This window comes from Parus major, chromosome 3, assembly GCF_001522545.3.
Source record: "Parus major isolate Abel chromosome 3, Parus_major1.1, whole genome shotgun sequence".
Taxonomy (NCBI): Eukaryota; Metazoa; Chordata; class Aves; order Passeriformes; family Paridae; genus Parus; species Parus major.
Genome location: NC_031770.1, coordinates 48,613,612 through 48,641,160, shown reverse-complemented (window position 1 = coordinate 48,641,160; position 27,549 = coordinate 48,613,612). Strand labels below are relative to the sequence as shown.

General features: G+C 38.0%; 1 protein-coding gene across 5 annotated transcripts in view; it reads left to right on the top strand.

The window, feature by feature from the left end:
- The window catches only part of UTRN (utrophin), a 339,710-nt gene that overhangs the window by 210,548 nt on the left and 101,613 nt on the right, over positions 1 to 27,549 (top strand). For 4 of the 5 annotated variants that reach the window (XM_015621645.2, XM_015621646.1, XM_015621643.1 and 1 more), the window contains 2 exons: positions 19,004 to 19,176; positions 24,563 to 24,719. In XM_015621645.2, coding sequence (XP_015477131.1) covers positions 19,004 to 19,176; positions 24,563 to 24,719 — 330 coding nt within the window. Of the gene's footprint in view, positions 1 to 10,111; positions 11,008 to 19,003; positions 19,177 to 24,562; positions 24,720 to 27,549 lie in introns of those variants that run through there. The other variant, XM_015621648.3, reaches the window with a different exon arrangement.

Here is a 27,549-nt window from a genome sequence, read left to right as displayed (position 1 = left end):
TCCATCTCTGTTCTGAGAAATACATGTTTTTTGTATTTCCATCACTGGTCTTTACTGCTACTCTGTAGAAGTCTGATGCACATTTTAAACATTATAGGTAAAAGGGCTGTCTTTAAAGTGTTCTGCTGTTATTGAGGAAGCTGTTGTATATTTAATTTCACTAATGTTTTACACGAAAACTGCAGTTCACTGTCAGCATATAATGTAGCTCTGAATGAAAGAATATTTGTGATCATGTCTAACAGCAGGGCCTAAGTACCACTTCAAGTGTTATTTAAAAATGGCTGACATTTTTCTTTGTACCCCATGTTGTTGTAATTTCAGTAGGACCCCTATAATATATGACATAAGCTATAATGTAAGCTCAGAACTACTTCATTCAGTTTCAAAGTCACGTGTTCCTTAATGTGGGGTGTCCAAAGACGCCACAATGCTCACTTCTCAAGGGAGATTTGAGTTCAGAAAATATGGCTTTTATCGAGTGCTGGAGGAAAATGCACAAGGCTGTTACAGGTGAGAGATTCCTTTAGTAGGTGTTAAGTTGCAGTAATAACAATTGATGATTCTTTGTTTTTGGAAGTATCTGACACAATAAAAAGAAGCATTTGTCATTTAAAGTGACTTTTTGTAGCTATAGAATACTATTCTTTGATGGGCTTCACTTCCTCAAAGGCAAGCTTTCACTCATGTTTGCTTTAGCTTTAGTTGTAGAAATACTAGACTTTGCTGAGCAGCCTATTGCCTTTAAAGTTCCACAGTCTCAAGGGTTGCTGCAAGTACTTGGCATCCTTGACAGATGATCCAGTGTTTTTTAACGAATCTGCTCTTTCACAAATCTTGTTTACTCTTTGCATGCCCTCTTGCAATGTATGAATGAAAAGCACAGAGGGAAGAGGAAGCCATGTATGCACACCTGTGGATATTTTTTATTCCTTGGTAGTTGTTGAGACGTCTCAGGGTAGTTTAGAGTTGGTCTGCGATGACAGTACCAATGGGAAATGGCGGTGACCTGTAGAACCCATTCCGGGCTGGTATCTCGGGATAGCCTTGTTTGCTCTTCAAGGGAGCAGTGGGTGAGAGTGGAAGGACATAGGCTTCATCTTGCAGTGGAGTACAGTCAATTTGAGGGTTTTTTTGCTGCTGTTCTTCTTAAAGTAGCTCTAGAATAGTAATATAGCTCAATAGGTTGAACAAGTCACATTTAACAGAGTGTTTTTGCAAGACAAGCAATGTGTGATGAAGAAGGTTTTAGAGAGAGGCAGCTTGCACATTTGCTTGTGCCTTTCTGCCCTGAAGTTTTTATAGCTTGATTTTATTAAATACACCCAACACATGGGACTTTTTAGCTGAATAGGCTTTAGGTATGCTTTAAAAGTATTTTTTACTTTATTTTATTTCATTTATTTTTTAATTTATTCTTTATTATTTTCTCCTTTCTGTTGTTTCTTCATTTTGCATGTTTTACAGTGAGTTACCTTTTGCCATGTTGAACCTTTTTTCACATTATCACTAAATGGCTGAGCAGGCACAAACTTCTCAAATGGAAAATGTAGCAGCAGAAGGGGCTTGTTCTGGGAATACATATTGCTCTGGAGTAGTCAGTTCTTAGCCTTCATCCAGCTGGGTGAGGGGAATGCGAGGGGCCAGTGCCTGTGCCCTTCACAGCTTTTTGAATCAGTGTGTTTAAAATGGATGTGCTCACCTGCCCTGCCTTACTAGGGCACTTATTCCAACTCTTCTGTGCTGGTCCACTGTAGAAAGTTGATTTTAGTAAGTATTTATTCAACACAGACATTAATATGCTTTGGGTTTTCCCACCCTCAGAACTTACTAGGAATTTTGTTCTATTTTATTGTATGTGCTTTGTCTCCTCCTTGCTTTGTTGGGACTATAAGCATGTAGAAAGGCCAGCAGGATTTGATCCTACATAGACCCAATGTGGATAAAGTGCTAATACACATAAAATGAATTGTTATATTTCTTCAGCAGTATGACTGCCAGGTGTACTTTTTGTCTCTCATGCCTAGAATTAAACAGTTTTTATCTGAATCCTCAGGAATTGCTAATCTTTCTCTAAGTTTTCAGTGTTACATTTAAAAAATAAAACTCCATATGAATGAATGTAAAGCAGTGGATGTTTTTAAAATTAATTTCCTCAAGTTTTCCTTTATGTTGACCAGACTTTTTAAGTGCTTGTCATTTTTTGTAAAGCAAAAAAAAAAAACAACCAAAAACCAAACAAACCTAAAGCCTCTTTTCAAGAAGGGACTACCTAATGAAAAGCCAAGAATTGTTGAGTTACAAATCTGCAAGGTGATCCTGTGCTCTTGTGTCCTTGTGAAGCTGACCCTAACCTTCATTTTAGGCTTTTGTATGCAGATCTTCAACTTCCTTCCTCCAGCACAAGCTTGGGTGCTTCTCAAAAGTAGGTGGAGTCCTTGACTTCAAATGAGAGTTAAATGAGAATAAAAGCATTCAATAATTCAGTGGAAATGGAGCTTCTGACTAACATTAGACAATGAAAGCTCTGTCTGAATAAATTTGGAAAACCTATTTGTTTCCTGTACAGTAGACTGTAATGAAGTGGGGCTAGAGAAGCCTTAGGCACGTTGTATTTAAATAAGCTTCTTGTTCAAACCAGAGCAAAAGCTGCAGTTATGGATAATGCAGTTTACATTTTATTTCAAGAATAAATTTATATTATCATAATTTCAATTGTAAATGCTCTTTACTTTTGTCAACAGGCCAGTGATAAGATCTCTATGAGAGCTTTCAGTTAGCAAAATGACACAGAATGCATAAAGATGATAAATTTGTGCAGAAATTGAGTTTAGTTCTTAACTCAGATGAACTCAGATGGGGTATTTTGACAGAAAAGCATGCTTACAGCAGTAGCACTGGGAGCAAGTTCTGAGTATCTCTATGTGAGTGTGGTGACAGCCTCCTGTCTGCATCGTGTCTGTTCCCCCTGTTTTCTGAGCTTTACTTACCTCATGCTAAGGGGTGACAGTATATAAGTACACAAGAAGGGAATTTTTTTTTTCTTCTTTTTTTGCTAGTTTGACACTTCACTAAGCAAACACAAATTTGCTACTAAGAATCATGTATAACTACCTTAAAAGAAACAAGATAGGAGCTGCAAGTTGTAGTTTTGGGAGGTACATCTAAGTGTGTACTTCTGAGGCTTTACATTAATTTCTTACTCTGGTAAATGCTAGGAATAATTTCACAGACTGAGTTTAAGGGGAAAAAAAATGAGGGAAGTAAGAGACCAAAACCATCTGTGTGAAGCAAAGACTGCAGGCCAATTATTCAGGCATTGTGGTGGAGAGAACTTCTTGCTGTGGGAAATGACAGAAAGATCAGCAGCATTACATGAAAAAATGCTCTCAACCATCCTGTTACTTAAGAGCACGTGGTATTCCCTTGGAAGTCCTTACATAATGGTTGTTGGAAGCTTTAATGTTAATTAAATTAATGTTAATTAATTTAATCTTCATTAAATTAGTTTTATTTACTGTTCTTAAATTCAAAAGGTCTTCAGAGAAGACTTGTCCCCTCTTTCTGTAGTGCTTTCTAACTGCCTTGGAAACTTTTCCTTAGTCAGAAACAAAAGTGTTTTTAAAAGAAACTGCAATTTGTACTTTACCTTTATTCTTTACCTTGCAGTGTTGCACTACAGGTTTTGATTTTGCCTCACTGATTAAAGTAATATTAATTAGTTTCTGATTGCATGTGCATATAAAAATACATGAATAGCAGAACTGTTACTCCTGCAGACGGTTATCTCCCATATGTTCCTTGCATGTGCTTGAGTTCTAGACAATGAATGTGAGTATGATTCTTCCCAGTTGTGTTGGCTACAAAATAGAATCATTTCATCTCTTAGCAGCATTGAGTATTTGCTGACCTTGATCAGAACTTAGACTTTTAGGGCTTTTTATATTACCTGTGACACACTGATTTTAATAAGTATTAACTTGTTCAGTAAATAAAAATAAAAAACCCCAAAAAACTCTGTCTTCTTCATCTGTTCAGTGGAGATACAGGAATATCATTTATTCATTTAAGATCTCTAATTGCAGATTTGGAGGATCATTACACAGTTAATGAGAAGAATGAATACTGTTTCTGCACTACAAGACTTAGACCCTGATCTTAGAACCAGTTTTTAAGGTTTAATTCCGTGGTTTGAAAATTAATTTAGATGAAGACAAGGTTGTCCTATGGTATCAGTCATAAAGCCTTTAAAGTAAAAGCCCCCCCATCAGATACTCTTCTTTCTCTACTCTCAGCAAAAGCTCAGTTTGGTGGTGAAGCATTGTGGGTTGCTGCTTTGATGCAGTTACAACAGCATGAGAAGATTTAAAATTTAAAATAAATAAACATCCCTGTCGTCCAGGGTCATTGATCATTTTTAGTGAACTTTGAAATCAAACAAAACCTTCACCTTTTTGCTAAGTTGCAATGGTATACTTTGGTATTTTTTGCTTGATTAGGAAATTGACCTTCAGTGGTTTGAAAGAATCTCCTATTAGATGGCGACTTGCTTAACTCCCAAGAGTAATTTTCTTACTGTCCTTCTCCAGTGTGATATTAAAGTTGATACAGAGGCACATTTCTTGGTAAATGTTTTAAGGATATTCACTTAATAGGCAAGAACTTACTTGAAATCATACCAATTACATTTCTTTTAACTCCTAAAATGCCTAGCTAATATTCAAATACAGAAATTTGATTGTTGAAAAGCCTACAGCTGAAACATATTTTTATTGCTGTGAATAAAGTTTTCATTGGATAAGGGGGAGTCCCATTCCCAGTGGCTTTCAAAATGACTAAAAATCCCCCAAATCAACTAGATCCAGGTAATACTTCTCCTTCCTGTAAGATAATGCCACTTAGTTAACAGAGAATATGAGACAAGTTAGCTCATAATATATGGGCAGACTGAGTCAGAAGGTACTTAACCTTGGAGTGTGGCAAAATGATAAATTACACAGGATAACTGAAATGGCACTGAATGTGTGTTAGACACTTGAGTCTAATGCTATTGCTAAGAAGTGAAGTAACAGGAAACTGCAATACATGATTTGAATGGGACTTTATTTCACAGATAATAAGTTAGTGCTGTAGAATTTAAGATGCTCTATCAATTATTTATTATAAATGCAAGTGAAAATATATTTTTTGTGGTCTTTCCATTACTTGGATTGAGTACTTGTCTCACAACTACTAAATTAATCATCTTTTCATTGATGTGTTTTAGTATCTTGAGAGATGGGTACCCTCTACTAAGTGATAAATATATAAATAAGCCTTTCTTGTAGAAAATTATTTTAAATATGTATAATATGTATGGATTTAATGAGGCTTTTATTGTGCTAAGTTTTCAGAAAGTGATAAAACTGTTTTCATTACAGTCAACAAAATTTTTAAGGCAAGCATTTTTCAGGTTGGGCCAAAATACTGAAGGTCCCATTTCTTAAACTTGAGAAACTAGATATTTACTCTGGGTGTGGGTTAATGCATGGTTTAGAATCTTTTTTTGGATGTGTTGCTGTGGCAGTCTATCATGTATCACTGCTAGGCCGTCGCCCTCTTTTTAGTTTTACCCTTTTAAATAAAAATGTGAATAAAGTGCATCTAAAGCAATGTGTTTATTTCATTTTTGTGCAAACAGCAAATAAAAGGCTATTTAAGACAGACCACAAGGTGCCCTGATGCTTTCTGATTTCTGGTGTGAGTATTGCAAGCAAGCACTAGTATTTTATGCTTGAAGAAAGGAAGCAAGGAGGAAAGACAACTTACTGTTTTAGAAGGAGGCTTCCCTAGTTAAGTTGTTATAGACAACTGATAAATAGGAACATTTTATGTAGTCACCAGTACTAATTAGAAAATAACACCTGATGATGAAGTTCCTGCTTGACATAAAAGCTGGATTTCATCCATACTCTGCTTCCTCCCTCATTCTGTCATTTAGGGTCAGGATTAAAATGTTCATGTTCTGGTCAGTGCCATAAAATCTTGGTCTCTTGCTCAGTAAAGTTTGTAATGCCCTATGTGTGAAATAGATGCCATGGTGGTACTTTTCCTCCATACTTCCCTTTGACATTTAATTTCTTTCTGGTATACTCCAAGTATGAGATACTTCCTTCTTTTTTTGAGTATATTTGAAATATTCTGCTTTTATGGCTTGGTTCTTCTGGGAAGTTCAAAGAACACAATGGTTTATATATGTCTAAACCATTATAATATCATAGTTGGTTCATAAAGCTGAAAGCTGTGTGTTTTCCAAACAATTTAATGGAGCATAAAAGCCCACCAGCAAACCACCCAGTCCTCCAGAAAGCTTTCATGGCAGTATAGCACTGCCTGTCATCAAGGCTACATCTGGAATTCTACCAAGTTTAATTCTTGAAATTTAAAGTCTTGCCTTATTTGTTTCAGGAAGGCCACAGTCTATTTCTGCTTATCTAATGCAGAATTCTGTCATTGAATGTGGCAGATACTGCACAGGGTAAACCACTGAATGTGACTGGTCAATCCTTGTAAAAATGTCTTCCAAGGCAATACCTTTACTCATAGAGGGAAAAAAAATAAAAAAAAATGACAAAAAATCCAATGGTTGCAGTCCCTTGCTCTAAGCTCTAGGAACTTTAATGTAATTCATGATGTGCATTGCAATCCCACCTATAATAGATACCTAACTGGTAATTTTGGCAATGTTACTTTTGTCTTATCCTGCCTCTTGTAGCTTTTTACTGTAAGAATTTGATCAGTCCATTTGTCCTGATGAATTGCTAGTCCTTGTGGTACTATGTTGCTTGAGTGATTTGACTTTTGGCAGAGGTTATCAGTGAGCCTCTGTTTAATTGAAACCTTTATGTTGGGTTCCATTGATAATAAGCCTCAGTGTAGGACTGACCTTGCTGGAGCAGTGTGTTAACTCTGTGTTGTAAATGCTGACCTGCTGTAGGAAGGGAGAGGGCATCTCCACCTCTTGGTCTGATCAGATTGACATCAGATATTTTTCAAGGTAGGTGAATATAGCACAGTGCTTTTGAACTGCTGGATTTTTTGTTCCTGCCTGAAGCTGCATGTCTTAAGTGAAAACAGGATGTATTGACTTGCTGTAACCACCTACTGACCTCTTTGCCCTTTACATCTGAGTCACACAAGGCAACACTATTCTTTTTATCTTTCTGTTGTCATTACTTGCTGTTGTGAGTCACATAAGATGTATGTATGCTCCTAGTATAAACAACCTCATTTATTTACTCTTAAGGTTCTTGCTGCTCTTTATTTTTTCCATTTTTCTTCTAGGAAAAGAAAAAAAAAATTCCCTTTCTTTAGTTTGCTTATTCCAAAATCAGGTTGTGTTTAGCGTGACAGTTTTCTTGCATATTTTGCACATCCTCTCAAGTGTGAAGCAAGTTCTTTATTGTAGGCATATCTTAATGTTGTTTCACACAGTAAAGTCTAAGAGACTTTTATCTTTCCTGAAACTGAATTTTAGAGGTATATATAAGATCATCTCCAAGTTGATCGGGTAGAAATTGAGTAACTTTTTTTTTCCTTACCTAGCTTTGATTTCATTGACTTTAATGGTTCATTTGCAGTATCTTAAAATTGAGTTTTTTCTGGATTTATACTTGATAAAAGTAGGGGGTCTTTAGTTAATTCTTTGCAGTAATAAGGTTTTTGATTGAAAATTCTGCTATTAGTTTTATGATCTCTGCATTGTGCCTTGCTAAATGATGAGGCTGTTAAGCCTGGGTTTGTGGGGCGTGTGCTGCAGAACCCACGCCTAAAAATTGTTTCCAGCAGATGTGGTTGTAGTTGTGTCACAGGCTGCTGTGCTGACTATCCTTTTCCTACCACTGGTAGAACTGCTGTTCTTTTGATGGCCCTTGCTTTTTGCGGGCTGACATTAGGAACATTACCAATGACTATAAAAGGCTGTTTGCATGTTGTTTTATTTTTACACAGCTTTATGTTCTTATTTAAGACCCATGAGAAAATGCACCAAACTACTCTAATACCAAAAGTAACAAGAAGCTTCACTGCACCTAATCTTCTGCAGCTGTACGTTGTTTCTGGTGTCTTAAATTCCCATTTGTGGGTCCTGGTATGGACAAGAGCGCTTTGGAAGGATGCTTTGTTACAGCTGGTGTGCTTGTTTTCAGTTGTAGATTGTTTATTTCCATGAGAGCTTAAACTCTCAGAATGTGAATTTCTTTGGCCTCTAGAATTCAAATATTTAATCTGTGTAATAACTGTACTTTCCAGTATGTGTATTTTTGTTGCCAATAGTGTATGCAGAGCTGTTTTTAAAGAAAATTATGATGGAGCTGATCAAGAAAGCTTAAACTTTAGTAGCAATAGGTAATGTAAAGCTGTCTTAAAATGTGTGTTGTATTTTTAGAGCTTAGGGTCTAACACTGTCATATCTACAGAGCTTCTGGCTGTGAGGAGTCTATATTAAATACGTGTCAACGTAGAGCTTATTTCAGTTACTTTGTCTTATTGAGAATTTCTCCAATACCGCAGCGTGCTTTCATGTGAGAAAGCAACTGAAAAAGCCATTATTCAGTATAATTTTCAAAGCTGTTTTGCTGGAAGCCTTGAACCAACATCATGTATATATGTAAATATTTGATAACCTTTTATAGAATTATCAAAAATGGTATCTATTCACCTTAGAGGGTATTTCATTTGCATCTAATAGTGCTGAAAGATCTCGAATATATGTTTTTTTTAACGACAAATGAAAATTGAAAAACAAGTTATCTAAGTATGAAGCCTGAGACCAAACATAAAATTAATGTTGTGTATTTGGATTCAGTCCTGGAGTTATGAAGCTTCATTATAATCCAGCCTGACACCCATTTTTATTTATATGCACTAACATCTTTGAAGTGGATCTCAAGTCTGTTCATTTCTGGTTTGCAAGGGTTTATTTCTCCATGAGCAGCAGAAAGGCTTAGTGTGCGGGGGAGTAGGAACCAAACTTCGTCTGTCTTGAGGAGAAGAAAGGAGATTCTCAAATAGTGATTCTAGTTATATCTCTTGCAGAACGGTTTTACTTTTTCAGTCTAATGTGTAATTTTTCCTTCTGTAAGTACTTAATTTGGAAACGAATAGTATGTGAACATGATAAAGAGGCTTTTTGCTTGCAGAAGCAGTGGAATAAATTCGGACTGTTTAAGCTGATCTGTTATATGGGCTATAAAGCTGGTTTAGTTCTGTCACCTTTGGAAAACTTTCCCAAGTTTATTTTGCAAGCACTTCTGCAGTTTGTGTAATATGCCCACATAAAACATCCAGACAGGAGGCAAAGTACAAATAAACCAAGTAAAAATCCTGCTAATGCCAATATTTCTTTTCCCCCCTTCAGAGTTATTTTTTAAATCCTGACCCTTACCAGATATACTGGTATAATCCACTAGTTCAGAATAATTTTAGAGACAATTTTGCTACTGGTGAATTCATTGGTACTTCATATGATAGTTGGGTAAAATAAAAGTAAAAGCAACACGTGATACCCAATGTGTTCATAGGAGAATTAGTTGTAACGGGTTTTGCAAGTGATGGGTCGCTGGTTTGGTTTTAATTATACATTTGCTGACTTGCTGGCAACTATTACTGAATCTGGTTTTGGTGGTTGAGTAATGTGTGTTTGTGCGGAAGGCATTAACAGCAGCTTAAACAGACCTTCACATGCACACGGGGTTTCCAGAGGGAATGGCTGGAAATGGAGTGATTTCCTCACAGCCACCCGTGGGGTGTCAGGTTTCCCGCCAAGGCTCCTATGGAAAACAATCCGGCTGGTGGAGCGTGCCCTCCTGAGCGCTGGCTGCTTTTACAGCTCCAGATTCGCTCCGTGACGGAACAGCCACCTTTCCATGCGAGGGGAAGGAAAAGGGGCGAGTGAGGGGTTTCGGTCTGAGGTTTCTGCAGCCTCAGGGGTGGCGGTGGTTTTCCAGCGGGGAGGCCTCCAGGAAGGGGGAGTGTGCTTGGCTTCGGAGCAGCACCAGGGCTGCTGGAAGGGAGGATGCTGATTACAATAATAAACAAATGCTGGGGATAGATTAAAACACGGCTGTCAGAGCAGGCGGCACCAAAGGAGGAGATCCCCAGCGAAGGCTTTGGAGGTTGCGGCAGGATCCTTTGCTGGACATTTTTTTTGTTGCTTACACGAAGGAAGTTACTTTTTAGACGACTTCTAATGGGCTTTTCTGTGGTGCCGCATCTCCTGGGCGAAGAGAAGGGGGCTGGGGGTGCCTGATTACTGCCATAGCAGCACCAGCCCGTGGTGCTGGCTCTGAGGAAGGCAGAGGAGAGATGGCCTTCCGTCTGGTCAGACCACCGTGTTTCCTAGGATGAAGTGTGCCTCATCCCATCTTAACTTGTCTGGGAAGTTGGTTTTTGATGCTTTCTATAGACAGAAATTTCTCCGGGGATTTTATTTATTTATTTTTTTCCCCTTGAATGGAGCAACATGGGAGGACGTGTTCCTCCTTTCTACCTGTCATACACCAGGAGGTCATAGCTGCTCTCACTCAGGGTCACTGAGACCAAACACTGAGCGTGAGGCCTGCAAGAAGCACTTGGACCCTGCAGGCCATTGCTGAGGTGAGCCAGAGAGGAGCTGTGGAGCCAAGGAGATCCCCACAGTGCCATGAGGTCAGGTCGGCCCTGCAGGGAGCAGCACCCAGTGCCAGCGGCTCGCCCCTGGGTGCCCAGCCCATGGGAAGGAGCAGGGACACGGAGACTGTGACGATGGCACTGTGTGAACTGTTCCCAGGGGAGCACAGCCCAGGAGAGGGACACGCACTGGAGCGCTTGGAGTATTTTGAGACTGCATAGGTGGAAAAGGAGAGAAACTTTCTGAAGGCTATAGACTTGGCTTGGAGGACATACCAGGAAAATGTAGGCTTCAGGAGATGCCTAATGATGATTGGCCTGACCTTCAGCTTACGTGAGTTGCTGACAAAATTTGAAAAGGTATGATAGGCACTTGTACACGTGCCTTTGAAAAAGGCTGTGTATGCCTTGAAAATTACACAGCAAATAAAAAAGGCAGGTTGATGTTTAACTTAGGTTTTCTGTCTTGCTGTTTATGTCCTCATGTGTACTCTGTTTATGGAAATCTAATGTTGCTTATCTTCCTCGTTTCAGGTCCTACAAGATTACTTGTAGAGCATGTCCTCTGATCGTGGGGATCTTTATTTATTTATTTATTTATTTTTAAATTCCAAAGGAAATGAAGAATAGTTTGAGCTTTCCTAAGTCAAGGGTATAAGGAGACATTACAAGTTGCTTGTGACCTTGTTCCACTATTGACATAAAGCACTGTTGGAGTTTGCTGTTAAATTTAGTTGTGTTATTTTTGTTGAATTGGAACATGATGCCAGTTATAAGTAGAATTATTTCCAATGAATATGCAACTTTCCCTCTGTTTCATCTGTTCTACTTTTATTCCAACTAGTTACTCTTTCTCTTACCAGATTGTTTGGTAGCAGTAATTCTTAGAGGCAGGAGGTTGGGCTTTGCAGTGATTGTCCTGAGGAGCAAGAGACATGAGGACATTAAAAAACAAATTGTTTTCATCTGTTTGTCAGCACTTCTAGTGAAACCTCATTTGCATATTTGTAACCACTGTTAGATTTGCTTTCTTTTTTTTTCACCATATGAATTTCCTGTATCCTGCAAGACCACAGTATGTAACAAAATACAAAGTAGTTTACTTATGAATTAAGATAAAACACCTTAAAAATGTGGTCCCAAGGTAGGAAAGCAGTTTGTAAAACGTGATTCTGTGTTTTTTCTGAACTTCAGGATGTTCTTCTTTTAAAATGTAAACCAGCATTCTTCTCCTCCTGGTAGTTACTGGTTTACCACTTCTATTTATTAGGGAGAAGTAAACTTGAGACAGGCACTATTCAGGATCCCACCAGCATGACTCTTCCAAAAGTAGCTAAGAGTAACAGTAAAAGTGTTTGTGGTCTGATTTTTCACTGTGTAGGTCACTGGCTCCTCTCCTGCTCCTAGTCTGTTATCTGGACTTCACTCTTCTCTTGTAGCTGCTGCTGTGGCAGCCTGTAAAGATAAAGACACGTGCTGGACTCTGAGATGCTTCATGACTTCATTAAGAGAAGTTTTTAACTAACATTTCTAATATTTTATTAATCATATAAGCCCTGGTATTTGCAAACTTCAGGCTCTCCCCTGTGACTTTGAATATTCCAGTGTTTATCTTAAAGAAATTGATCATAGCAATTCTCACCAAAGCCAAAACTTAGAGGTCTCACAGCTCTGTTGTATGTTTTAGCTTGAAGCTTGCTGTGAAATTTTGTTGTCTACTGTGCTGAAATTTGTAATGCAACATAAAAGGATACTTTGGTGCTGGAGAAGGTTAATGTTTTAATTGGTGGACTTTGATCACAAATTCTAAAATTTTAGTCTTTGCTTATTTAGCAAGTTTTTTGTTTCTTTTTTAAACAAGCTCCCCTCCCCCCCTGCTTCATCTGTCCCTCTTATGATTCCCCATACACCCATCCTGTCCTTCCTGAAGTGTTCACTGCCAGGAGAAACAGTGCTATGACAGCGATCCTGGCTTGTAAGCTACTTTCAGCTCTCTGGATTCATTAATGTATGTTCTACAGAGAGAATTGTGAGTGCTGTTTCTGTGGTTGTAATGCAGAAGCCAGATGGCATTTGCAGAAGCTTGCACGGCACTCCCTTCCCATGCAAAAGCAGAGTCACATTACACTGCAGTAGGCAGGGCTCCTTTGGCTTTGTTCAGTCGTAATTATGTGACTGCTGGAATTAGTATTAACACATTTGTGGTGCCCTCAGATGTTGAGTCTGTGGCATACAATGGAGCCACAGAGGTTGTTGAAGGCAGTGTGGTGTTCTCAGCCTTCCTGTAAGTGCATCATCATTCTTGTGATAAGATGAATCTTTAACTACACCATATGTCACCTCTTATGGTACTTTCCAAGAAGCTTAAGTGCAAGTCAGGTTGACTTTTAAGAAACTTGATGTGTTGATGCAAGGCTTTTGGTAATACAAGCCTTTGAAAATTAGGAGGGAGAAATGACCCAAAGTTAGTTTTCCCAAAAAAAATTCTGTTTTTTTCTCCATGAAATATCTTGAGAATTTAAGTAATAAACACATTTCTTCCATATCTGCAGCAAGTTGTTTCATAAATTGCTTCGATCTTACACTATAGTGCAGTGAAATGGTATGGTCTTTGTATGACACTTGAGAGAGCTTTAATGTCCATCTTTATACACTTCTGGCACTGGTGGATTTAAGATAATTACAATTCTGCCTAAAAGTTTTCAATGTGTACTGCCACTTCTGAATATGAATTCATTGCAAATGGATTGCTTAACAGCAGCTGCTACTGCAGGGGCAGGCCTCTGAAACAGCGGATGGGATGAGTCTTAACACAGTCATACAGGCATGACTCTTTTCTGACATCAGAGAAGAGACTTCCTGGATGAGATGAGGTTCTGTTTTTAAGCTGTCTTTTTTCACGAGCATCTCAGCTACCTCCAGCATTTTAAGGCTGAGATAAATAAAAGTCCAGTTTCCATTTCACAATGGCCACTTTCATGCACCTCAATCATGCCCTAATTCTTACTCCATCCTTAAGAGTCATCAGAAAGTGAAAAGCTCCAAGTAAAGCAGAGGCTAAAAGGAATATCTACCATAGCAGTGTTCCCAGAGGCAGTTGGCAGCAGCAGGTAAAATCTAACTGGTTCAATATAAATGAAACAATCTGCTATTAAAAAAAAAAAAATAAAAAAGTCCATTTTTTTGCTTCCTGCTGTGAGGCCTCAAAGAACGATATCCTGGCTGTTGTCCATGGTGTGCAGTTATGTCCTTTGGTTGGCACTGACATTTTTCTTCCAGCTGTTCCAGCTGGGAGATTTTTCTGCATGTACTTTGATGAGCAGTCATCACATTTATTCCTGACCTTTGAAAGAGGCAAGTGCAGCATTTCTGTAACTGTGTCTTTTCTGACTTGAGCATTGTCAGTGAAGGCAATGTGCAATCATTTGCATGGGACTTGCAATTCTCTGCACCTGTTCCACTCACAGGCATAATCTCTATTGGGTGCAGGAAGTACAAAACTGTTCTGGCAAAATAGCCTGGGAGTAACTTTTGCTGGGAAAACACAATTTTTCAAGCTGATTTTCATTTATGAAAAGTCAGCTTCAACCCCACTAATTCCTTTTAAGATAAACATGTCGTTCTAAAGCCACAAAAGATGTATTGTACCTGGGGATTTAAAGGATGTAGCACTATGTGTTCCAACACAAAATGCTGCCAGGCTTGTTGCACAGCATTGTACCTGTATGTCCATTTCTTGCAAGCCATATATTGTTTGTGTGGAATAACTTGCCATCCCTGATATGTGGTCAGATGTTTATGAAAATTCAGTGGAACTGTGTTTCCTAAGAAACATAAAAATATTTGGAGTGTCATGCAGGATTTTGCTGTATATCATGGGTTCAAAAAACTTTGCAGTAAAACATTGATGACTCCTGCCTTAAAACCCTTTGTGAAGCTGTGATTCGGTACAGAATGCTGTTGACTTTTTTCTTGAGAGACTGAGTTCTGTGTCCTGTATATAAGAAAAATTTGATTAAGGTTGCTTGATAATAGAATCTTTCATGCTATGGGAACATATTTATTTCCATTACAAAATAAAACAGCTTCCAGTTTTAGGTCCTTGTATTATTACCCCAGCTTTTTTAATAGTGAGAATTCAATACGGTAACATTTTGTATATTTTAAAATTCATTGTTTCTTCCACTTTAATTTGGCCATGGACTTTTCTTCGATTAGTTGTGTTTTTATCTTCATTAGTTGTCTTTTTATCTTCAACAGAAATGTTTGGGCCCTATAAAAAGGGAAATACTTCACCTGTATTACCATCTTTACTGGTATATTTCCAATACAGACAAACAAAATCTGAAAAAATGCGAGTAGAAGTGAATCTGTTAATAGCTTAAGGGTTGCAGAGTGAATTAGAGGCCCTCTGGACTCATCATTTAGAAAAAAGACACATCATGGGAAGATTAGAAGCTTAGAAGTTTTTTGCCTTTTATAAAATATCGATGGTTTCCAATGGACAATTACACCTAATGCTGTAACTGCTTTTAACATATCCTTGCAGCCTGTAAGGAGGAAACAAAAGACAAAAGTTTAATAGCTGGTTGATCTCGAAGGGCTTCAGAGTTGGGTTCTGTTCCAATCTTTGTCATACTTTTGTTTATCCTGGGCATATCACTCCAGTATACCTTTGGGAGTCAACTGTGTTTTTGGGTCCTTTCAGATTGCCATCTGCAGCCTTACTGAGTGGCACGTATTTATACATTCTTTAAAGACACATGCTCTTCAGCTGTCATTGCATGATCATTTCGGTTTTATTTGGTAGGAGTTAAAGAAAGAAGTATGTTTTTTATTATGGAGACAAGGTTTAAAATAAAATCCAAACATAAAATTAAAGCCTGAATCCTGGAGGAAGAAAGGTAAAGAGGGAGAGAAGCAAGGAAGTCAGAGAAGATTCAGAATGGGAGTAGAATTTTGAAATCACCACACCAAAGGGGAAGAAGGAAGCAGTTTGATCTTATTACTTAAGAGAAATTTAAGGGAAGTGGCAATGTTTGAGTACTTTGGCTAGGGTTAAGTACATATCTAAATGCCAATCTAGTTATTTTTTCTTTCTGTCTTTCAAACTTTGGAGCTTTCACCTTGGTTTATATATAGGATACATTCTGTCCTCAAAAAGCTTTCTTTTAATTTAGGGCATTAATCCTGCAAGCAGTTGCATGTGAACAAATACGTTGACCTCATAGAATAAATTATCAATTCCATTTAACAGATAGGTGCACATGAATATTTGTAAAATTAGCAAAATATGGCATCTCTATAGTAGTGCCTCAAAAATAAAAGTTTATAAAGCAAGATGATATTTTCTGTTTATAGTGTATTTCTTTAGGTCTTTGGGGTTTTTTGTGGGGTTTGGGTTTTTTTTTTTTTTTTGGTTTTTGGGGTTTTTTTGTGTGTGGCTTTGTTTTGTTTTTCTTTTCTCTGCCTATTGATTTGTTTCGCATGTGCTGGGAGACCACTCTGGCCCAGATCCCTTAAGCATTGGGCTAAGAGTAATGATGGAATTTCATAGTTGTATTCCCCTCTTCCTCTGACAAAAGCAACAGAATTTTTCCCTCTTACACATTCTCCAGTGTGTTGCCCCTGGACTCTGAATATGGGAACTTCCATGTGATAGTATGGGAATATTTAGAGTTTCTTCTGAAGTACTGCAAATTGAAAGTGGATTAACTCTTACTAGAATTAATCCTCACTGGGGCCTCAGCAGGCATGACCAACTTTTCCATCCCATTTTTTGCCACATAGAGAACAATGGAGAATCAAAGACCAAGAAAAAAGCAGGAGAAAGAGAAATAACAGATTAGGAGGAAGATAAATTGGGAGGGTTTACAGAATGATAGAGTCCTTTCCACTTTGAAGAAAGAAATTTGAAGGGAGGGGAACCTTATGTTTACAAATAAGAATTTTAGGACACTGATAACAGTGAGTAAAGGAGAGTATTACCAATTGCAACCTGTCACAGCAGTCTTAGGATAAGATGGGAGCCCATCATCCAGAAGATAATATCTGAATAAAAATCCAGATATTTTATACTATTGTTGGAGAATAACTAACTTACTGTGTCCATTTCTTGTCTTTAGTCATTTTTCACATCTCACTTTCCTGCTCTATTTCTTCCATGTGCACACTGGTGTGGGGTATGTCACTTGAATTTCTCTCCATCTTTTCGTTGAGGACTGTGACAAACTCACATTCATTAACTTTATCAACCCTGTTGGGTTATCTCTCCACTGGCAGTAGTTTTTTGGGTTTTTTTAACCTGGAAAATGGAAATCAGAAGTGAGAGAAAAGTTAATTATGAAACTTTATTCTTTGAACTGAGTTGTCTCAACATGGTTATTACAGCTGGGACTCAAGAATGGGAACAGCAGATTTATTGTACCTTAATCAATGTAACATGATGACTGGAAAATGTAAGCATCAAACCCATTGTGAATGAAACATTTTTGAGCATGCATGCTGAATTGTCCTCCCAAGTAAAATCAGAGTGTTTTATGAAGGTTCTAGAATAAATGGGTTTACAATTAATATTGTGATTGTGGAATGGAAAATTAGAGATCAGTTTGTTTTCAATGAAGTTGTCATTTGTGTTTGAGGAGGCAAAGAGAAATTTTTTGCGTGACCTGGCTTTTGTAGCACAGATTTGTTGCAGTTAGAATTGTAACTGCTGAACAGTGATTTTTATCTCTTGCTGTGTGGGATTGAGCTGGGGGTTGCTGCACCTGCATGCATGTTGGAGTTGTAAGGATGGGAGCTGCAAATATTTTCATATAAGCATCTAAATTCAGCTGATGCCTCTTTCATCTTATTTGGGTTGGCTGATCATCAGACAATTCCAATTTGTTTTTTCCTTTTAAATGTCATTTTTGTTTCTGTGTTTTGAATGGTGATTTTTATTGGGTTGTTTTAAAGACAGCAAAAGTGTCTTTCTACCTGCTTTAGAGGAGTGAATCTCAGGGCTAAGAAAGGTCCAAAGTCAGACAGTAGCTCTTCTGGCCAGACAGAGCTTCACCAGTGCCTCCCTCCCTCTCTCTCTCACCTCCTTCCCCAATGCCCCATCTCTCCTCCCCCCACTTCTCCACCTGTATCCTGACTATTTTGTTTTCTTTACTAACTCAAGAAAGCTTTCATACTATCTCAAATTCATGGCTGCTTTTCCACTTCAATTTGTGTATGTGCCAGCAGGAATACATCTTTAGGATGGAGAGGTACAAAAGCCCCATCCTTTTCTGATTCTGGGAACAGATGGTAATTACTGAGGAGTTGATTGGAAGAATAAAACCTTTAAGGAATTTTAGTTATTTTATTTCCTCCTTTGCAGAAGAAGTTTATTTACATCTGCACCAAGTTCCTGTCATAATCTTCGTTGATTAATCCTGTTGAGACAGCCAGTACACCTCCTGGCTTTCCATACATTAAATTGCTTTATTGGAGTACAGATAGATGTGTGTATGCTAGAAACCATTGGCTGTGGTGCAGGAAGTTTTGTTTGCTCTTATTATGTGTTTTAAAATAATACTATACTCAGTTAGATGAAGACAACATCTGTAATGTGTTTCTTGAGGCAGATGGTAGATGAGAGAATAAAATGTGTTGAATTTCTAAGGGGAGGGGAAATGAATCGACTGAATGGAAATCACAAGCTTTTATTTTTCTTTTCAGTATTTACTATGAAATTCAGATTATAATGCATCCTGCCATTTTATGTCTACCTCTCCATATATTCAGGCCATACTGTAACGTAGTTTAATTGTAAAAATTGACTTGGTTGCTGTAACCATTTAGCTGCAATTTAAGGGGACAGATTTTAATTTAATATTTTCATTATGTGTGACCTAAAATACTAGATAAAGGCTGTGTTTCACTAGAGTGTGTAAAGTTCCTGGAATGTTTTATTTCAAAGAAGAAAGAAATGACATAGCTAAGGCTGAATATGTGTAATTTCTGGAGAGGAAATGAGTTCTAGTGCATTTGCAAATGCCACACTGTGTGAAATGCGTGGGTGAACAGGAGACAGTTAGTTACCTTCAGTGCTACAAAACACAACATCACAGAACTTGGTGTTTATAATTCTATTTCCTTTTTCACAGCCTTAGACGACTTTCAGACTCCTTTTCTCACACTTAAGAAAGCTAGACCTTTTGAAGTGACGTTAATAGGATTGCAGGTTTTCTCCTGTGCATCTTCTATCAGAGCCACGCAAGAAAGCTGGAATACATGCTCTGTCCTAGTGTTCAGGAGTACTCATTAGTCAGCTCTCCCCTCCTCTACTTACAGAGCTATGCTTGAACTTTTCTTCCTGGTATTTCAGGACATCCAAGCTGAGATTGATGCCCACAATGACATCTTTAAAAGCATTGATGGAAACAGACAGAAAATGGTGAAAGCCTTGGGAAACTCTGAGGAAGCTGCTCTGCTCCAGCACCGGCTTGATGACATGAACCAGCGCTGGAATGACCTGAAGGCAAAGTCAGCTAACATCAGGTGAGTAATGAAAACATCAAGGTGTGATGGGGCACGGTTCCTGTCTTCTAAGAGGCTTGACAAGTATGACCACAGCACTGAAATTAAATATCTATTCTCTTTCATGAAAGACCCCCGAGTGCAAATATTTATATATATATATATATATATATACATATATATATATATATATACACATGTTATATTTTCACCAAATATAAAAACTTGGTGAACTTGTTCACCAGGTATGCCTAACTACTTATTTTCTCTCCAGAGCTTCACAGTTGTAACTAGCTGACCTTGTACCAAAATTTCCAGAAAGTGCATTGAGTCTCTCCTTACTGTAAATCAATGGCACTGTCAGTGATAATTTTGGAAATCTGCCATTACTTTGAGAAGAAATCAGGAGTTTGTTGATGCTTTTTTTGTTACAAAATTTTGGTGTTGAAATTCCTAAGTTAATGGAACTTGCATTTTAAGTATCTTGATCCATTTAATTGGTTTTGAATAATTAATTGCTGCTATTCAATTGGAAAAAAAACTTTAAAGTACTTATTAATCAAGCAATGCATTTTACAGTTTTTTGACCCTATCTGTGCCAAGCTGAAGTGTGGTAATTGTTAAATTTTTGTGATGCCATTTTTTAAATAGATACTGCCATATTCATTGTTGAATTAAATTCTACATGAAAATTAATTACATAGAGAATAATTTCTGGAGCTTTTAATTGCAACCACTTACTTTTGGTTTGAGAAAACTGTTCTTTTAAAAGAAAAGGACAATATTAAATATTAATATGAATATTCCAAAGGCCAGGAAAATGAGCTGACCTTGAAATTCAGGCACAAGAGTTTGAAGGAATGAAATAGAGGGGAAAATGTCATATTTATTTTTCATATCCACTTATACCACCCTGCTAAACAGTTAAATGAAACGGGGGAATGAGCTCCTTGAAATCCCACAGGCAGAAGTTGAACCCAAAGAACAGAGCACTTTGGTGTGGGGGCTTGCAGAGACTGGCTCCACCACGTACACGATTCAATGCAAGGGCTGTTGGACTTGAGTTGTTGGTGAGCTCTATTCACAGGTCTGTGTGAGAGAAAGGCAAAAGCGTGCTCTTAAAAAATAGCTTTTCAATTGTGGAGTCCTAGCAAGAACCATTAGGTTGCTTGGCCATTCCTAGGGCTGGTTATAATCTGGGAGAAATGGATGGCCATGACAAAGGGCCTTCAAGCCACTTATCCTGTACAGCTATGAGTTCTAAGGCCATAGTACAGAAAGACTGATTGTGCAGTCAGTGCTCAGAAATTGGGAATACATTTTCTTAATACAGACCCATCTTTCCTGTTCTTCATAGATATGTCATGTGTATCCTGCTGGGCAGCATTAATATTGCTCTGCTGGTACCTGCAGTGCTGCAGAGCCACATGTCACTGGAGATCAAAGTGGAAGATAGGCAAGAAAGAGAATACTGGTGCAAATTTAAGACAAGTAAATTAACCTTCCAAATCTCAGTCACTACTGAAAAGAGCATAGTATTTCTGAGTTCATGTATTTTGCTCTGTTCTTTGATTGTAGTTCACTTTTCTAAATTGTGCAAGAGTCCTGAAAGCTTTCATAGGGAAGTAACAAAGCACAGAACTGATATGAAGTCTGTTTGCCTTCAATTTTTGCTTTCTTGGTGAATCTTTTCACAAGGGTGAATTAGAAAGTATGGATGGATGACTCCAGTGAGAACATGTAACTCTTAGATGCTAGGACTGAACAATGAAAAAGCTGATTGTTTTGTTACGGGTTTTAGCTTGGTATAGTGCTTCTAAATTAAAGTTTCTTTAAACTTTTTAGAATATTTTCAGGTATGTGTACATTCTGATTATGCTGATTTTTAGTTGCTGTCCCAAACAGAGATAGTGTGAGTTTTTCACATCACTTCAGTCCTCAAAGTCACTGTGTTGAGTTTACTTCTCCCTTGTAACTAAAGGGAATTCCAAACTGGAAAATATGCCAGCTGTTCTGACATAATTTTAAATGCATGGAAGCTGTTTAAGCCTGTACTTGTAGTGTCTATGATGCCACACTGCTCTCCTTGCCATTGTAGACTTAGGCTTCTTTCTTTTCCTCTATCTTCTTCCCAAGAAGAAAACAAAGCTGCAGACTTGTGGGGGTCTTCTTTTTAAAGCCAAATGTTTAGGGAAGATTCTTTTCTCCAGGGCCAGGAGGTGTGAGGATGTTAGTGTTGGGGGAGGGTAGAGGTAGAAGTAGGGGAGAAACGTAAAAGGAGTTTCTTTCTGTTTCTCTGTATTTAGACCACCCACCAATCTTTTTATATCCCATGTGTTCCCTTGTCACTCAGCAGGAAAAGTGCTACCTCCATAGCAGAATCAAAAGCTGGGGAGGTCTCCAGCTGTGAAGAGAGCCCCTCAGGGTCAACAGAAGGGGAGTAGTGTCAGAATTGCTGTTCTCTTGATGATATTATTCAGCATGGGGAGGGAAGGTTCCTCTCAGTCTGTTCAGTTGCATGGGAGCATCTGTGTTCTTCACAAGGATTCCCTTAGAGGAGTGCTTTTGCATACCAGATGCTTGCTGCTGGAGAATATTTGTGCTCCAACTCATGCTCAAAAACAATCATCTATATCCAACCTCTATTTTGATCTGAGCAGATTGTTAAGGCACCACTTGACCTGGTAAATCCCTGAGTTTGCCTATTCATTTGTCACATGAGCACAAGCACCTTTGTGCTTTGTTTGCAGGTTGTTTATCAGTAGAAGTACCAATTCCAAAACAAAGACCAGAAATTCTGACTCAGGGAACAGAAAAGCCCAAGAAACATTTCAGAACTTCTTCATAGTTTATCTTCTGTCTCTGATAATGTCTGTCTGACAAATACAAACGTGATACTAGAACTTTATACTGATAAGCAATTTAAAGTGTATCTTGACTCTCTTGCTTCTGTGCAGCATTTGCTTTGAATGGTGTTTACTGAATGTTTATTTCTTTGCTCCCCAGGAGAATTGAATGCTTGTGTGTGCTCTTCAGCTGCTGCATCATCTTGCTTTCATTTTCAGTATTGCTTTTGATAAGATTAAAAGGATATTATTCTGGAAAAATCCAGGCTGATGTGATGGGCTTTTCCCTGTGTATTTTTTCCCTTTTTCATGTCTTTCTTTGTGAGATTAGGTCACTTTGTGCTCAGTGAAAAATTTTAAAGTCCCTGCTAGTGAAGTCCATTTCCTCTCCACCCCTTACTGCTCTGGATTCCCTCTGCAGGATCTTGCACTGGACTTTGAAACCATGTGCTTGCTAGTGTTATTTTTGTATTGACATTAATTTGGCATTCACACAGGTACTAAGTGGTAACTTACAATGTGTTTAATCCTGTAACATATACTATATAATTCACATTAATATCAGATTAGTTTTTTTACTATGAATATTAGTGCAGTGCATGTTAAATAGTGGTGAATCAAACTGTCCTTTATCTAGTTGCAGGAGTTTTCCCCTCCTTACAAAACTCCCGTTTATTTTGCATACAAGAATTCCACTAAATAATTAGAGCAGAATCTTAAAGCCTTAAAGAGTGTTTCAGTTCTTAGAGGTGAGTGCTGCTTATATATGCTAGAAAGAGTAAGTCATGATGAATAGAGATTTCACTATCAAATGCAGACAAAGCTATAAATCTGAACATTTTAATTGTAGTTGCTACTAGAAATTCTTAAATATATATATATACACACACATACACCCACAAATTTTTTTTAACCATCAGAGTCTAATGGCAAAACAGTAAGTTCAAATGTGGGCTGCCTTGGTTTAGATGAGAGGGCAATGTCTTTCCTCTGCCTGATTAATAAGAAGTATAACTGTTTTCATTTCAAGAAAGAAGGGCCAGTTCTGAGCACCTGAAAAAATATCAGGAGAGTGGAGACAGTACATTTCACCCAGAAGCTGCTGGCCTGCACACCAAGGCCAGCACAACAGCTTGCTTGTGCTTCAGTGCAGGGTGGGCTGCTGAATCTGCTGTTTAGGTCTGAGCTACAGGCAGCTTGTTGCAATTCAGTGTTGAGATAAAGGTATCAGTGAGAGCAATAAGGGACAATAGAAACTATAACACACAAAACTGTAGGCAGTAAAATGCCACTTCTAGCAAGTACTTAAATTTTACATTTTTTCCCAAGTAGTTCCTAAGTGCTTTCCTTCCTGAAGGAGAATAGATTCTGCTTCCTAAAGGTACTTATCCTAAAAGGTTTATCCTTTTCAGAAACATGTATTTTTTCTTTCTTTGTATTTCCCTACTTATATACCCTTACTTGACTGCCTTATTGATTCACCCATCCTAGTATCGCTGGGAGATCTCAGTGTGGTCAAACTTAAGTTTGTGTTGAAGTTAACCTTGCAGCACATGATCCCTTCAATGTTGTTGTATCAGCACCAAACACTCACTCTCATGCCAACTGAAATGATAATACAAGACAAGCCAGGTGAAGGTTTCTAGGTGTGAGTCATAGTGAATCAGAAAAAAAAAAAATAACCAGCCATGTGCAAAGTAGTAAAGGGAATAAAATTTAGTTCATTCATCCTTCAGAAGTAGGGGAGAAACTTGCAGAACTGGTGTCAGACTACACTGAAAGTCATTCAGCTCTACTCCCCATCTGTGTGAAGAAAGAAACTGGTTTTTGCTGACATAAATTAGGTACATGCTGGTCTTGAATGATACCATAACATAGAATGACTGCAGTATAAGAGGTGTAGCTAGTCCCCCTTGAAGATTTCTATGCATCTTTAAGGCACTACAGGGAGAAGGCATCAAGTCCAGGTTTTTCTGAAAATTATAGAAAAAGATATTGTGGGGTTGGACTTTTTTGGTCAATTAAAGTGAGGAACAGATTCACTCTATTAATTGTTCAGTAAGTCAACATCAATGAAAGATGATTTATTGAATAACCTGTGTCCCTGATGGATATGTTCAGCAGCACAGGCAATTTGCTGTTGATCCCTGCTGGTAGAACACACTGGATTTTGCTTCTGGAGAGTCAAGGTCCTGGCATGAAAGAGTTCAGTTTTGCAGTGCTTTAGCTCACAAAATGATTCTTGTGCTTGTTGCACAACATTGGTGGAGTCACAACTAAGCACAGGATTATTATGTTGGTTAGACATGCAGTGTTCAAGGTTTTAGCTGAGTTAAAGCATCAGGGACATATTTGTCTGTGTTCCTCTGTTTGTCCTCTGCTTATTGTGATTTACTGTGCAAAGTGTTCTGAAATAGAGATTTATTTTTTTAACACAAACTTTCTTTGCAGCTAAACACTTGAAACATTCTTATCTTACTGATGGAGTAATTTTGTTTATTGTTTTCCCATGCTGGTTTTGCCATTCAGGGCCTTAAAGATGCTATTATACTGTCTCACAGGGCTCACTTGGAGGCCAGTGCAGAGAAATGGAACAGATTGCTGACATCCCTGGAAGAGTTAATCAAATGGCTGAACGCAAAAGATGAAGAACTGAAAAAACAAATGCCTGTTGGAGGGGATGTTCCAACCTTACAGCAGCAGTATGACCACTGCAAAGTAAGTTGCTTAAGTTTTATGGATATGATACTGTGAATTATAGAATGAAGCAAATTTTTGTACAGGAGAAAGGGTGAATACTTCCTAGTGACTAATTTCTATAAAAGAACTCTAGGTCTCCACCCATTTTGCTTACCCGCCTTGCCCAGTAAAGCCCAAGTAAGATAGGCTATGAAATTTCATCTAAAGGCTTTTTGAGGCATATGTTCAGTGTAAACATGTTTTTTCTTTACTGTTCCTTGATATTTTTGGAATCCTGATGGATGAAACTGTTATTTTACTCTAAAAGTTAAGGAAGGCGTGCAAAAGTAAGAAGTGACGAAGAATCATGAAAGCAAAAATAGATGTAAATTCAGTAAAATTGTGAACAGTGCTTTTCTACATGTTACTAAACTCATCAGTGATAGCAGCCCCCCACCCATGCATATTTACACCACAAAGATGACTTAAAATTATTTTAGAGAGCTAAAATTTTTCTGTGCCTTGTACTGTTGTAACTATAGCATGCTGTTCTAGTTTTCTGGTTTTGCTTGTCCTGTTCTGGTTTGCACATGACAGACTATTAAATCCTAAATACTTCTTGACAGTAAAAAAGTCACTTGCATCCGCATTTCTTCATTCATGTAGCATGTAGAGTCTATTTTGCCAACTCTGATCAGTAATCAAGTGAAGATGGTTTTGCCATTGGAAAAATTCAATACAGTAAAGCTGGTTCCATCTCATTTGTTGATCTGTACAGTGTAAATAGGGAAAGAGAACAATGCAGCTTTATATAGCTGATTGCACGATAAATATGTTCCCTTCTGCCAGCTACACTGGTGTCTTTTCTATTGTGGTGTTTGGTGAGGGCAAAATTTGAGTTTGGAAAAACTTAATAATACAGAAATACTTGGAATACTGTGGGGTTGTGCAGAAAATGTAGTCTGTCATGAACAGCACTTTTGCATCTTCACTCCAAAATAGAAGTGCTTAAGGAAATCTGCATACACTTAATTTAGTCTTTTAAAGTAAATTTATTAGCATAAACTCAGGAACTTTGTTTCTTGAGAGTTCATCTCTTCCTAATTCCACTTAAAGCATCGTGCTCTGTTTGTAGGCACATCTGCTGTGAATTTTTTTATAATGTTCAAACGGTGGATTACTAGTGACAAGGAGCAATAGAAGGCTGAAACAGAGCCAAATATGATTTTGAAGGAGGTCAGTGGAAGGTGGTAGACCTCTACAGGTTGTTTTCTAAAGGCTTTTTTGTGTCTTGTGTAGATTACAGTATGTGCATAATAGTAGCAAAATCATACTAGTAAATGTCTCTCATCTGAAAGTCTCAAATTGATTAATAAAACTGGAGCTTTATTCTGAAGTGGAAAAATAGAGTAGTAATGATGCTGGATGGCTCATGTGGACCAGTAGTGAACTGCAGCAGTGTGAAGGAGAGAGCACCTCTGGGTTGTTTAATCCTTGCCCTTATGTTTAAAGCATAACTGATATTTTGTTACATGTCAAAGTTAAGATTCTAGTGAGTGCATTTGGGAGCTTTTGGAGATTATTCTTTCATTTTTCAAAGAGGCAGTATTCTTACAATGTCACAGTGAGTATTGGATATAGTTGTCTGAGTCAAGTATTTAATTCGAGCTGCATTAATGGTTTGCAACAGCATGAAGTTAAAGCAACCCTGAGTATCACTTGATTTTTTATACACCTATGGCAGCAAAAGCACTGTATACACTTTCATATATTTTTTAGATGATGTCTGGATGACTATTTCCAAACAGTTATTTTGTTAGGGGGAGCCAAGTGATTGCCCTATATCTTGTAATGATGCTGTACTATACCAAATACAAATTATTAGCAGGCAGCATTTCACATTCTGTTGAAGTGTTGCTTATTAGCTATTGCCAGAGGAGGGGAGCTGAACCACAGCTGTCTATTGGTTTGATTCTCATGGCAATGCTTCGCTGCTGTTTCTTAGCAGGAGCTGTTCGTTCCTTGCTGAATCTGCAATTTGCTAATAAACTTAATCAAGCTGAAAAGTTGTGATTTTTTTTCAGATAGAAGGTGAAAACTGAAAGGGGGGGGAAAAAAATACCCAAAAAAACCAACAAAAAGCCAACAAAACAAAACCCCAAACTTGTTAGAAGTCCTTCTGCTTCCTCAGCAAGGTTAAATGATTGGCTGATGTGGTTAGGATGCTGGATAAAATGTCCTTGGTTGAGGACCAGAGGTTTTATTCCCATGATTTTTTATTCTTTTCAAAACATTACGCCAAAACCGCCCTTTCAGTGGATTTTTGTAAACTTTATGTAATTCCATATTGTGGGTTACTCTGTGCCTTGTAGTGGGTATCACTGGTGTCATTTGCTTTGCCTTTAAGGTGTTCTGTTTAGAATCTATATCCTGTGTTGAGCTGGGAGTTTTCAGTGTTTCAGATTTGAGGTGTAACTGTATCAGATGAGTATTGCAGAGATATGACTTGATTTCTCTTGCTCCAAAAGATACTCCCTTTATTCCACCTCTCACCGCCAGCTGTCCTGGTAACTTTTTAAAATATTTCTTTGCCCATGCTTCTTCAAGTGTTAAACCTCCTGAACTTTTAATCTGTAAAATTTACTTCTGATCAGTGGGATTTTCGTATGGTCCCTTGTTGAGTTTGTACAGCACCACTTCAACTGACCTTGAAAAGGCTCTCCCAGATCTGTTTGTGTGCTTCTGCTCTCCTCTTTACTTCAGTTTCATACCTAAGTGTAGATTTGAAGCTGTCTTCATGCAAATTGAGCAGTTCAGTACCTCACTCTGTTTCCACTACTCTGTGACCCATTTTCTCCTATTTCCAACT